Source organism: Desmodus rotundus, chromosome 7 (assembly GCF_022682495.2).
Source record: "Desmodus rotundus isolate HL8 chromosome 7, HLdesRot8A.1, whole genome shotgun sequence".
In the NCBI taxonomy this organism is placed as follows: domain Eukaryota; kingdom Metazoa; phylum Chordata; class Mammalia; order Chiroptera; family Phyllostomidae; genus Desmodus; species Desmodus rotundus.
This window is the reverse complement of record NC_071393.1, coordinates 75,427,080-75,439,906: the sequence shown is the minus strand read 5'-3', so window position 1 is coordinate 75,439,906 and position 12,827 is coordinate 75,427,080. Positions and strand designations below refer to the sequence as shown.

The 12,827-nt window shown below is 46.4% G+C and overlaps 1 protein-coding gene across 4 annotated transcripts in view; it reads right to left on the bottom strand.

Moving 5' to 3' along the window:
• MAPKBP1 (mitogen-activated protein kinase binding protein 1) overlaps positions 1 to 12,827 on the bottom strand; it is a 57,195-nt gene that overhangs the window by 18,401 nt on the left and 25,967 nt on the right. For all 4 annotated transcript variants that reach the window (XM_053927674.2, XM_053927677.1, XM_053927675.2 and 1 more), the window contains one exon: positions 9,546 to 9,637. In XM_053927674.2, coding sequence (XP_053783649.1) covers positions 9,546 to 9,637 — 92 coding nt within the window. The remainder of the gene's footprint in view (positions 1 to 9,545; positions 9,638 to 12,827) is intronic.

Below are 12,827 nucleotides of genomic sequence, written 5' to 3'. Positions count from 1 at the left end.
CCATCTGGCAACCATCATTCTCTGTGTCTATGAGTGTTTCTGTTGTGCTTGTTCATTCTGTTTTTTAGATTCAAGTGTTGATAGATATGTATTTATTGCCATTTTACTTTTATTTTTTTTGTTTTTTATCTTTTGTTCCTTCTTCTATTTTTTAAAAAAATAGATGGAGAGGGTTTAGGGTTGGCATGATCTGCTCGCATCGGTCTCCTTCTGCCTTTTTTAAATTATTTATTTATTTATTTTTAGAGAGAGGGGAAAGGTCGGAGAAAGAGAGGTAGAGAAACATCAATGTGTGGCTGCCTCTCATACACCTCCTACTGGGGACCTGGCTGCAACCCAGGCATGTGCCCTTACTGAGAATCAAACCAGCAACATTTTGGTTCACAGGCTGATGCTCAATGCACTGAGCCATACCAGCCAGGGTGGCAGCAGCTACAGCAGCGGTGGCGGCAGCTGCTGCTTCTGGAATCTTCTTCTTCTTAAAGAAGACCCTTTAACATCTCATATAATACTGATTTGGTAATGATGAACTCCTTTAGCTTTTTCTTGTCTGGGAAGCTCTTTATCTGTTATTTAATTCTAAATTATAGTTTTGCTGGGTAGAGTAATCTTGGTTGTACATCTTTGCTTTTTATTACTTTTAATATTTCTTGCAAGTCTCTTCTATCCTGTGAAGTTTCTGTTGAGAAGCCAGCTGACAGTCTTATGGGAGGGAGTTCCCTTACAGGTAACTAACTGCTTTTCTCTTGCTGCTTTTAAGATTCTCTCTTTGGCCCTGACTGGTATGGTTCAGTGGGTTGGGCATCACCCCTTGGACCAAAAGGTCACCAGTTCAATTCCTGGTTAGGGCACACGCCTGAGTTGCAGGCCAGGTCCCTGCAACTCAGGGGGAATGCAAGGGGAAGCCGATTGATGTTTCTCTCACACATCCATGTTTCTCTCCTTCCCTTCCCCTCTCTCTAAAAAGAAAGAAAAGAAAATCTCCAAGATTCTCTCTTTGTCTTTAACCTCTTGCAGTTTAATTATCATGTGTCTTGTGTGGGCCTATTTGGGTTCATCTTGTTTGGGACTCTGTGATTTCTGGACTTGTATGTCTATTTTCTCCACCAAGTTAGGGAAGTTTTCTGTCACTATTTTTATAGATTTTCAATTTCTTGCTCTCTCTCTCTTCTCACATTTTTTCACTCCCTTTAATTTGCTATGCTCCTCCCACTACAGGGCCTTTAAAGAAGCCACTCCCCTTGTCTAGAACATTCTTCTCCCTCTTTTCCAACTAGTTAAACCTTAGTCTTCTTTCAGATCTCAGTTTATATGGCCTCATAGATGCTGTCATGGCAGTGTATCAACCCTTGGTGACATTTATCACAGCTACAATTTTACATTTAGTTTTGATAATCTCTCCCATTAGACTATGTATTCTATGAGGGTGGGAACTGGATCTGGTTTTGCTCACTGCTTTGTCTCCTGGGCTTAGCGGAGTATGGTCCACTGCAGTTGCTCAAGAACCATTTACTGAGAGGATAAATGCTCCCTTGGTCCATTAGCCTGGTCCTGCGGGATATCAGTTCTCCTCCCTACTCCACGCCTCACCTATCTTCTATGGAAGGAGGGCCAAGGACCTCTGGAGCCTCAGAGGCAGTGTAGAGTAATGAGGATGTTGTAGGTTTGGAGTCAGAGACCACGGTTTGAGTCCCTCTTCTGCCATGTACACATACTGACCCTGGTTAAATCACAAGCCTGTTTCCTTATCTATAAAAAAGTAAGACACCTGATTTTAGCTCATAGGACCTCTGTGAATATTAAATGATTTCTTTGACACACAGGAGCCAAACAAATGGCAAATCTTAATATTACCACTCCTAGAACATGGAAATGAAGCTGAAAGGGGGCTCCTGGCTGTGGCAAACAAGGTGCTAAGAGATTGTATCAGGTTTTCCCTGTGGGAGAATGGAGGTGAGTCCTGTTAGGAGCTGAGTAATGGTAAAAACTTGTTTAAAAAAATATTTTACTTATTTATTTTTAGAGAGAGGGGAAGAGAGGGAGAAAGAGGAGGAGAGAAACATCAATGTACGAGAAGATACATCAATCAGTTGCCTCTCACATGCCCCCAGTTGGGGACCTGGCCCACAACCCAGGCATGTGCCCCAACTGGGAGCCAAACCAGTGAACTTTGGGTTCGTAGGCTGGCACTCAATCCACTGAGCCACACCAGCCAGGGCGAGTAATGGTAAAAACTTTAAAGGAGGCTTTATATTTTGTTCTGGAAGGCAGCCAAGAAAGAAGAGTTGGGTTAAGGTTGGGGATAGAAAATAGCTGCATTTTCATTGACTTAGGAGATGAAAAGCTTGGAAGGTAGCAAGGAAAGGATGGGGAAATATTGAGGGAAAAACTACCTTAATTATCTAGGACAGAAACATGGAAAAATAACAGAAGTGACATCTCCTGGCTAAGTTAAAAAGCATCACATGAGAGTTTCAATAAACTCTAAACCTGAAGGCATCCATTTCCTTAAGTAACTGATCTTCTGTTCTTTACACAGCCCAATAAGAGTTACCATGTATCAGGCACTTTCTGTGTAGCAGGCACTCTGCTAAGCAACTCAGACGTCTGGTCTTGGCTAATCCTTACAGCAACCTTGGGGCACTGGTACAGTTATCCCCACTTTATAGATGGAGACATGAGTTCAGAGCAGTGAGGTAATTTCCTCAAGACCATTCATCTAAATCAAAAGAGGCAGGATACCAGAAGAAGTGCTCTAAGAAAAGCAGAGTGGAATAAGTGAGAGAAAGAAGAGAAAACTGAAGTTGCCCTGACTGGGTAGCTCAATTAGAGCACCGTCCCAGTGCAACAAGGTTGTGGGTTCGATCCTCAGTGAGGGCACGTACAAGAATCAACCAATGAGTGCATAAATAAGCAGAACAACAAAAATCGATGTTGCTCTCTGTCTCTCTCTCTCTCTCTAAAATCAATAAATTAAAAAAAAAAAAAAAAAAAAACCCTGAAGTTGAAACACAGGAAGCACACTGACCTAATGTTCACGGTGCTGAGAGCAAGAAGACTGACTGGGGCACTATGAGGGAATAAGGATTTAGGTGAAAAGGATCGCTGGTTCGATTCCAAGTCAGGGCACATGTCTGATTTAGGTGACAGAATTTTTGGATATCAGAACAGGTACAACGAAAATTATAGCAATTACAGTTCAAAGTTCACAGATTTAAATATTTAGATTTTATACTCTATTCAGTATGTGAAAAATGATAAAATAACCCCCACTACCACTCCCCACCCCGACCTGCCACCATCATGAAGAGCCCAGCAAGTTTTCAAGCTAACTGATGTTAGCTGAACTTTCTTGCTCTGTACTGACCTGTTGAGGAGGCCCTCTGCCAGCTCCTCTCTCTAGCAATGGCTTCCAGTCTAAGTGGTTACAGGTTACCTAGCTTTCCGATCAGCTACAAATAAACCATGGCAGAAGGCTTCAGCTGAGAGCTGATCTGACGTGAACTGACTCAATGCATATTCCAGCCAATAGCATTCCACACCCAAAACACAAGTAGGGGGCGGGGGCTCCATGGTAAGCTTTTGAATTTTCCTTTAAACCCATCACCCCAAAGCAGCATCATGACCTTCCAGGGCAATGCATCACACTGCTTAAAACACTTTCCAAGTAACTGCACACAAATGCTGAGTTTTGTTGGGCCACAACATCTTCTGTTTCCTCCTTCCCTTAAGTTAAATTCCTTAGGAAGGTGGAAGGAGAAGGTGTGTATGTGTGTAAAACACAAAATAGAGAGAAAGATGACTAGTTATGAGGCACCTCTTCCCTTCTCTAACATCCATCCCACCCCCATACACAGTATAACCTGAAAAATTCTCACCTGTGGCATTAAAGAGTTAAACAAAGGAGGGGAACACACAGAAGTAGGTCCTTAAGCTGAAATTTTTACTTCGAATTATTCAAATTTGGAAACCTTCCAATACAGAAAAAGAGGAAGAAAGACACCAACCCACGGTCACACTTGTGGGGACAAAAATGCAGATGATGGAGTGAGGACAGAACTTGACAAAGACATCCAAGGTTCCCCCTAAGCCCAGCTTATTGAGGTCCTCTCAAAAGAAAAGACCAAGATGCTGATGTGGGAGCCCCCTCAGTCTTCTCTGAGCGAGCTCCTTAGTCCACTAGGGAGAGAGGGTGGAGCTCAGTCTGCATCAATATTTGGCCCTGGGCCTCCAAGTTCCTTGACCCAGCCCAGCACGGCAGGCAGTCCGCTTCACGTGGCCCTTGGGCAGTGCTGGCTGCAATCCTCAACATGACAAGGGCTGGGCTCCCCCAGCCGGTTGAGTCCTGTAATTCAGAACCCCAGGGTGCAGGTGCAGGGAGGCTGCTCGCTCTCACAGGAAGACAGTGAGGCTTCAGTCCCTCGGGCCTCAGCTGGGGCGTCACATGGAGCACCAGTACCAGGTACTGGGCCCACTGCCCAGGGACTTCTCTGAATCAGGAAAGGCCAGCCCTCAACAACCCCCTCCCCTGGACAGGTCCAGGCCTGCTGCCATCACAGAGAGCCCAGGGTTCCCACATGACCTGCCTCCTATCACTCCCTACCCTCCGGAAGGCAGAAACAAATGAACCCTGAGTCAAGCAATGAGTGTGGCAGCACATACAGGGAGCGAGACACAGAAGCTTCGGGCAGAGATCCTGCGTTTCACAACTTCTTCTTTCAGACTAGGGAAAATCAGGTGACTCACAGAAGCACACCAAAGGTCCCTCAAGATTTGCTCAAAGGTCACACTCCAGCCCTATTTAACATTACAACTTCATACCCCGCCCATTCCCTGTTCCCTTTCACTGTTCATTGCTTGTACGTTTTCCACAGCACATAGCAAGTTGTCCTAGTCTTTATAGTTCACTTTCTTGGGGGAAGGGATCTACCTTCACCAGTAGATTGCCAGCTCTGTGAAGATGGTATTTTCGTCTGTTTTGTTTACTACTACACCCCCAGGGCCTAGAAGATAGGCACTCAATAAATACTTCTGAATGAGTGAATAAATCTTTACTTCTCTAGCTACCAGATCTCAAAGCTCCAATTTCTGAGGAACCTCCTAAGTAGCAAAACTGTGAACTAGGGACTTAGGGCTGGTCCATGATTTTCCCCATCTCAAGACTTTCAGGAGGCACTGATACTCAAGGTCAGAGTGATGATAGAAACAAGAAAACTGGGCTTAAAGACCTGTCTGCTAACACACTACGTGATCTCGGGCATATTCCTTAACTTCTCTGAAAGCCAATGTGCTCACCTGTGAAATAGGAATAATGTTTACCTCAAAGAATTGTTAAGACTGAAGACCATGTGCAAAGCAACCAGCATGGTGCTCCTGCCCATCCTCCTGAAGGGTCCTCTGGTGCACTAAGAACAAGGACAGGGCTATCCAGGAAGTCGGCAGCTGCAGCAGGGCACCCCAACGACAGCATCCCACATAAGACTTGCTGGATACCAGTGACTCATTAGGGTCCTCATCCAGGTACGCAATTACAAACTGTCCCTCCAGATTCACCCCCAAAGGGAAAATCTCACAGCTTTAATTATTCTAAGCGATAATGAGTCTAGGATGTTTCGTAGGGCATCCTTGGTTGTCGTTCTCTTTAGATACCTGGACTCTAAAGCCTTCCAAATAAGTAACCCTCTTAGGCCAGGCCATGAGACCCACTGGCATCTCTGTTTCTGGGACACTTTACGAACCTCGCCAGCCCCCACCACCTCATTGGCACCAAGGCATGAGAAAAGAGCTGGTAATACCCTGGTGAATAACATGGCCACTGGTATAGAGCTACGAGTATACTTCTTTCTGTGGACTCTAAACATACTTTCTTCCAGGGCAAGAGGTGAATCTCTGTGAGTTGCAAAACGTACAAGCCAGGCCAAAGTGGTGCTGTCTGAGCCTCCTTACTCTCAGGCATATGGTCGAGCCACCACGGCAGTGCTCAGGTGCTCAAGCAAGTGAGTGTACCCCTCCTTGCCTTGGGGCCTTTGCACCCGACGGTTCCTCCACCTGGAACACTTTAGTGTCGATCTTCACATGGTGATTCTTCCATCATCCAGTTTTATTCTTAGAACACTTATGACTCTCCGATACGCTCTTGCTCATTTATTTGTTTACATGCGTACTCTCTGCTTGCCCTTCTTGAACCTAAGCGCCACAAAGTAGTGACCCTGTCTGTCTTATTTACATGACTCACATCCCTCAGGACACCAAGTCAATCACCCTCTTCTCTCAGGTTCACCCAGTCTCTCCACAGCCCCCCGACGTGGGGCTTGCCACAGAGAATAAGAAGGGTAGTTCTATGCTCCTTCAGCTGAGATGTCGCCAGAACACAGTTCAGGAGGAGATTCTGTGGCTTCATGCCCAGTCCAGTGCTTTGAGATGGGGACCTCGGCATAAATTCCAACATGGACTGAGTAAGTGAAGGGCCTCTTTGGGAGAGCTGCTGTTCCCCTCCTCCTCCCTAGTTAAAGCTACCAAGAGGTCTTCTCTCGGCTGCTGGATAGGGCCAGTCAACTTTCCCGGCGACCTCCCACTCCAGTAGCTCCTCTGCCCACAGCACTCACCCAGGCCAGACCCTGGCACTGGGGGCCCTTCTCAGAACGGACTGGCCCCACAGTAGCAATAGGGGCTGTGCAGGGCTCTCAGGCCCCTGAATCCTCTACCAAGCCAGCCAGGAAAGGGGCCCGTGTCAGTCATGGGAGCTCAACTAAACTGAGTCCTTCAACGAGGCTCCCTGGGGACCAGCCTGGTCTCCAAGGGCAGGGGGGCTCAAAGTGTGACAGCTGAGAGGCAGGCTTCCTATGGGGAAAACAATGGCAAAAGGAGAAAACTTGGGAGAAGAAACACTGGAGCCACTAAAACGGAGGGGGGTCTCTGCCCAGAGACTTCGGTCCATCTCTGCCTGACACACATCCCCCTCCACCCTAGCCTCCCGGAGCTGTTTCATTTCCTTTCAGAAAATTTTGTTTTGGTTTGATATTTGTCTGTAGGCCTCTGGGAGAATTTTCTGAGCTTTGTTTCTCTTCTTGTTTCTAGGATACCTGAGCTGCTACTAGAGCAACAAGCTCTCAGTAGGAACAAGAGAGTGGGGGTGAGGGTGAGGGTGTTTGGATCACCAAATACGAAGAGAAGGAAGAGAGGAGGGAGGAAAGAGCCTGCTTGGCTGACATAGACCTTGGTGCCCCCCAGATACCCCAGAGGCACACCAGGGAGCTTTAGCACAGAGCAAAGCTAAACAACCAGAAAGGGGCCACTTGCAAAGAGAAGACTTAAAGCTCTAGGAAATCAAAGGGTCAGGGGATTGGAGCACTGCCCAAGACTGACCCAAGACAAGCGCACTGAGGAAATCTACCAGAGGTTACAGCAGGGAATCTTCCATACAACACCTGAAAGGCTAATGACTGGTAGGCACAAGAGCCAGGCTGGGACCTGCCCTTCAACAGAAGCACACACCCTTGAAGGCGCCAGGCCTGGGGCCCGGGGATGTACAGGAAAGAGAGGAGCTGCAGGGCTCCACAATTCCAAGGGCAGGGACACAGCGCTCAGCACGCACTAAGCAGAAGCCTGGGCCTTTCCAAGCCAGCCCCAGCCGCACCTCCAACAAGAAGGAACCTAGCTTTCCCAGGCAGAGGCAGGCACGAGTGGAATTCCCCTGAGGCAGGCTGCACAGGGTATCCAGCAACAGCGTCATTCATCAGCTTGCTTCTGGAGGGGGAGGAGGAGGCCACTTCAGGCTCTTCAGGGCAAAGCCAGCGCAGCTCCCACAGCATCTCCGCCAGACAGCAAATGCCAGAGGGCTACTCAGGAGAGACACTGACCCCAGAACCCAAGGGCAGAATTCTCCTTGACATAGATGGAGATGCCCATAAATTGGGCATTTTTCATTCAAATGATAAGTAGACAGCTTAGGGGAAAAACAGCCTTTAAATATGAGCAGAAAGTCTGGTCTTGCCCCATTCTGAAAGAGCTCTGCCGTCAGACTATTTGAGTTGAAATCCCAATGCAGACACTAGCTGTGTGACCTTGGGCAAACTGCTTAAGCACTTTGAATCCTGGTTTCTAAAATATAGGACGGTAACAGTTCCAAGCTCACAGGACTGCTCTGAGCATTAAATAAAATAATTCCTGTGCCTGGCACAGAATAAGGTAGCTTTTTGATGGGATGATAAAACTAAGAAAATCATTTATCTGGTACAAAATCTACACGAGCTGCTATGCAGCTCACACTGGGGAACTCAGCATTTCCAAGTTGAGGGTGGGGCAGCGGGCCTTCCCAGTTTCGTGTTCCTGTGCCCAGCAGCAAGGAACAGAAGCTGACAGAACCAGAAGCAGAAGGGGCCCCAAGCCTTCAAAAGAAACACTCCTGCAACAGCCTAAAGAAAGGACGGTTAAGGGCTTCCCATCTGTAGGAGCGGAGGGGTGAAAAGGCAGCAAGGGAAAGAAGAGCACCAGCCCAGAACCCTGCTCTTCCTCCGTGGCAATGACGTCTCTCCAAGTGACCAGAGTGGTCGACTGTACAGAGCAGTGTTTTTCATTAATAGCCAAAATGGTCATCAACTGCTGAGGAGATAAAATGTGGTATTTTATCTTAAATGGAAGGTTATTTGGCCATAAAAAGGAATGAAGTGCTGATGATACCTGCTACAACATATATGAACCATGAAAACATTATGCTAAGTGAAAAAAGCTAGTCACAAAAGGCCAAATATTGTATGATTCCATTTCTATGAAATATCCAGAATAGGTAAATCTATACAGACAGAACATAGATTAGTTGTTGCCCAAGGCTAGAGATACATCTTAGGGGGAAATGGAGAGTGACTGCTAATGGGTGATTTCTAGGGTGATGGAAATGTGCTAGAATTGACTGTGGTGATGGTTGCACAACTCTGTGGATACACTAAAAAGCACTGAATTGTGCATTTTATTGTATTTTTTAAAGATTTTATTTACTTATTTTTAGAGAGAGGGGAAGGGAGGCAGAAAGAGGGAAAGAAACATCTATATGCAAAAGAAACATTGACTGGTTGCCTCTGACTGGAGACTGAACGGAACCTGCAGTACAGCCCCCGACTGGGGACTGAACCTGCAACCCACGCACACGCCCCGAATAGGAACCAGACTGCTGACCTTTTGCCTTACAGGACAACACCCAACCAACTGGGCTACACGGTCAGGGCTGAACTGTGCATTTTAAATGGGCCAATTATGTGGTATATGAATTACATCTCAATAAAGCTGTTTTTAAAAATTACTACAAGGTAGATATTAAAGATAGTATTGGAAGCTATGTATAACCTAAAACGTCAACCTGTATGTGTGGGCAGGTATGGATGGCCGAAAAGCCAGAGCCTCTACCTGGCCCTGTATTTCCTTTACAAAAACGGCATCAAACATTAATCTGGAGGTATCTCCCAGAAGATAACAGAAAGCGCCCGCCCATCCCAACTGGTTTAGCATGGCTACAAACTCCCATGCAATAAGAATTCTTCCAAGATACTTACCCAGCTGGGTAGGCAACTAAACCAGTTCGGGGGTCACAGGCAAGTCCTCTGCCTCCAGACACTGTTATTCCAAGCACCTTCTCCAAGGTCACCTGTTAGAGCAAGACAGAGAAGTGGCATGTTATAGACAGAATGGGGTTGGAAAGGAGGTACTGAAGGTACTCAGAACCACCCTATAGTACTGACTACTTTCCTGATGCATGTCTTCAGGAGGATGGGCTACTGACTTTTCCAGGTTCTGTTCTGGCCACAGGTCCCTTGATGGCATGGGGAAAAGCCAATGTATATCACTGGCTTTTAACAGGCTCAATCTGCTGGCACCATGGAAATGAAAATGAAGGGGTTAAAGCTCTGCTCATAGCCAGAGGATAAAGCACTCCCCCAGTCCAGAAAGGCTCTGTTTACAAGATAAAGCTTTGGGTCCCTAGACTGGCCACTTGGGTAGATGAGACTCAGGGGAGGTCACTGATCTTCATGCCCCGACAGGCATGAAAGGAAGTCCACTCTGATCTACCAAGAACCAGAAAAATGTTAGGTATCAATTAGGTGACTAATAATATCCCTGATCTTTGCATTCCATCACATTCTTCCCCTCCATCAGAGAACTCCACCCCACCCAAATGTCTGCCAGTTCATACAGACAAGAGCCTCGGAGGCAGAAACATGGCTTCGTGCTGTGTTTTGCAAGGCACAGATGCTCAGAGTATTCTAATTATTATTATTAAGCCACAACTCCCACAGAGATGAAAGGGAAGCATGTGTAAAGTCCTGAAAGATTCTGAGAGGACATGGCCACACAAGATATTCACCATCACTTTCATCATCACTATTGTAACCCCACATGTCCGTAGTCCCCAGGGCACACGATGGACTAACCTCAAAGTAGTTTACTGGTCTTCCTGCCAGACGATGCCATGTGAGATTCAGACTGCCCTATAACCTCTTGCTAGTCAGTGAACCTTAACCCCTGCTACAGAATGTCTTGCTTGTCCACTCCAGGTCCAGGCTTCTCTAGTACTGTCTGGACTCCCTGCTCTGGGCCTCCTCAGGGGATGTCCTTGGTGTTCGTTGGCTCAGAGAAATGGGTTTCTGGATTTGAACGGCTAAGCAAACAGGCGAGACTGTACTCTGTTAAGAGTCTTGGAGGCCCTAGGAGGGTGGTGTGAACCAGAAACACCTCATGGGTGTTCATATCTGTGGCGGGGTGATCTACTCCTAGTCCGAGCCGGTTTATAGAGAGGGGAAGCCTAAAATCAATTAGGGTAGTTTAAGGGTCACTCCTCTCTTACTGTCCCAAGTGGAGAATCTGAAGTGCTCCTAGAGGGCCTGTTTAAATTCTTATCTTCAAGGACCATTTTAGTTTAAATTAGGTAGGAAAGAAATGCCCTGTGGATACCAATGACCAAAGTAAGTCTCTTGGGACATTATAGTTAAAACCTATTTCCCAGAAGGGTCCCCAAGAGTCTTCTGTGCTTCTTGGGTAGGTGAACTGAATTCTCAGTGTCCTCATGGAGAGGCAGATGAGTTCTAGGGCACCCTACAGACCCACAGCCACCTGACAAGCACCACATTTGCCAGTTACTCTTGGGTCTATCTGAGGCCCTAACCCTAGTGGGGCGTAAACTAACTTTAGCCTGCTCAATGCATCTTTTAATTTGTTAATTGCTTATTTAAACTACTCCTTAGCCCAAAAATTCACGTTTCATAGCTCAGGAACACAGGTCAATTACAAATTTCCATGGAACTCAACCCAAAGAAATTCTTTACATTTGGAAATCACTTTACACTCTCAAAGACCCCAGCATTGCTCATCTCCTCAAAACCTTTCATGAATTCATACTTTCAGTAGAAATCTCCATATGCCTTCTTTCTTGGTCCAGCCACAGCAAACTTCTACACTGTCACTCCAACAACACGAAATCACTGCCACTTGGTCAGAAGGCCGTCCATCTGAGGTTTGTCAAAGCACTGGAAGCCATGGTAGTTACAGTCTCCTTAACACCAACATCCTTCCTGATAGAGAAATGGACCCCAATACATATTCTCTCTCTCTCTCTCTTTCACCAGAGGACATGCTTATTGATTTTAGAGAGAGGGGAAGGGAGGGAGAGAAATATCAATCAGTTACATCTTGTATCCACCCTAACCAGGGACTGAACCTGCATCTAGGCATGTACCCCGACTGGGAATCGAACATGTGACCCTTCAGTTTACAGGATGATGCTCCAACCAAGCCACACTGGCCAGGGCAGGGCAATACATTCTTTAAAACATTTTTTAAAAGATTTTATTTATTTATTTTTAAACAGAGGGTAAAGGAGGGAGAAAGAGAGGGAGAGAGACATCAATGTGTGAGAGGAACATCTATCAGGTACCTCTTGTACCCGCCCCAACCAGGGTCCACAACCCAGGCCTGTGACCTGACCAGGAATGGAACCAGCGACCTTTTCCTTTGTGAGACGATGCCCACCGAATGAGCCACACCAGTCAGGGCGGGGCAATACATTATCAATGACTACCCTGGCCTGAGCACCAGGCTCTGGCAGGAGAGCACAAAATAACCCTGAGGAAATGTGGGGGACACTCAGATCAGGGTGCCACTCCCTATACTGGCACTGTGCCTCTGGCTATCCCAGAGGGAGGGGTGCTCAGGGACATTTCTGCTGCACCAACTGCCCACTGCAGAGGAGAGAGAGAGAAGCCTGAGACCACATTACCCACATAGACGGGAAAGGTCATAAAATCAAGTGCAATAAGCTAAAAGGCTGCTCAAGTCCTATTTTCTTCAAGCTAATCTGATTTCAGACAAATCTTTTGGATTCAAATTTGCATCAGTCCTTCCATTTGCCTCAGCTTGGTCCCAAGGGTCAGACCAGCTGACCCAATGGTTCTCAGCTTCCCTCCCCTCTGACGGAATCTGGGTGGGCGTTTTGTGGGTAGATGATCTAGCTCCATAGAGAATTGATTCTGGAACTAGCTTGGACCTTTCACTAGCAGTCTAAAGCAGGAAGGAGAAATGAGTTGCTCAGATCCTAAAGACCAGCGTTCATCAAAGGTTTTTGACTATGACTCACAAAAAGAAACACGTCTTATGTCATGACCCAATAGATACCACACATGTATGTGTGTGCATGTGCCTAAAACGGAAATAAAAGTTTCACAAAGCAACAGTTACTCTTATTGCATGTAGTACTGTATGTAATTAGCAATGTAATATTCTATTTCATTAAAAACTAATTCTGGCCAGTGCCCACTTTATTGGTTTCATGACCTACAAAACGG